The following is a 668-nucleotide window of genomic DNA, read 5'->3' as shown; positions in this document are numbered from 1 at the left end:
TCTCATCTAACAGATATTCAGTTGGCATGTGGTGATCGTTCTTCTGGATTTCCTTTTATTGAGCCATCAAACAGTGTAGGTGGAATAAATGAAAGCTTCACGCCTCTGCCAGCTTGGCTGCCCAATAAACCTGGATCCAGTTATTCAGATGATCTTCGAGCCTCACCTTTTCATAGGCCTGAGAAAATGAGCTTGCCTGTTGATAATCCATTTCAGCAGAACTTAATTCCAGGCAGTAGCTTTGGATCTTTACAGTTGAATGAGGATGGGCTGTCTGGCACCAAGAGACCCAAGCTGCCAAATTTCTTGAATAATTCGCCAAATTTGTTAGGCGATACTCATAACAGTTTGAACTCCACTTGGTCCAACGTGGGAATGCCTCCTAATATGAAAATGAAGAACATTTTCAGCAGATATTCCTCAGATGATGACAATGCAGCAAGTGGTTCAAAAGCTAATAAGCTTCCACACTGGCTTCGTGAAGCGGTTAATGTTCCTCCACCAAAGCCACCAGAATCCCATTTGCCTCCAACAGTTTCAGCAATCGCTCAATCTGTTCGCCTTCTTTATGGAGAAGATAAGTCAACTATTCCTCCGTTCTCAATCCCAGGTCCTCCACCTTTGCTGCCGAAAGACCCAAGAAAAAGTTTGAAAAAGAAAAGGAAGTT

General features: G+C 43.1%; 1 protein-coding gene across 1 annotated transcript in view; it reads left to right on the top strand.

Annotated features, from left to right (window-relative positions):
- LOC109833398 (protein CHROMATIN REMODELING 4-like) overlaps positions 1-668 on the top strand; it is an 18,051-nt gene that overhangs the window by 16,649 nt on the left and 734 nt on the right. Inside the window, 1 exon segment of the mRNA XM_020401051.1 lies at positions 1-668. This exon segment is cut by the window's left edge and continues 10 nt beyond it; it is cut by the window's right edge and continues 734 nt beyond it. Coding sequence (XP_020256640.1) covers positions 1-668 — 668 coding nt within the window.

This window comes from Asparagus officinalis, chromosome 3 (assembly GCF_001876935.1).
Source record: "Asparagus officinalis chromosome 3, Aspof.V1, whole genome shotgun sequence".
Taxonomy (NCBI): Eukaryota; Viridiplantae; Streptophyta; class Magnoliopsida; order Asparagales; family Asparagaceae; genus Asparagus; species Asparagus officinalis.
The sequence above is the reverse complement of the archived record's forward strand: the minus strand, read 5'-3'. Positions and strand labels throughout refer to the sequence as shown.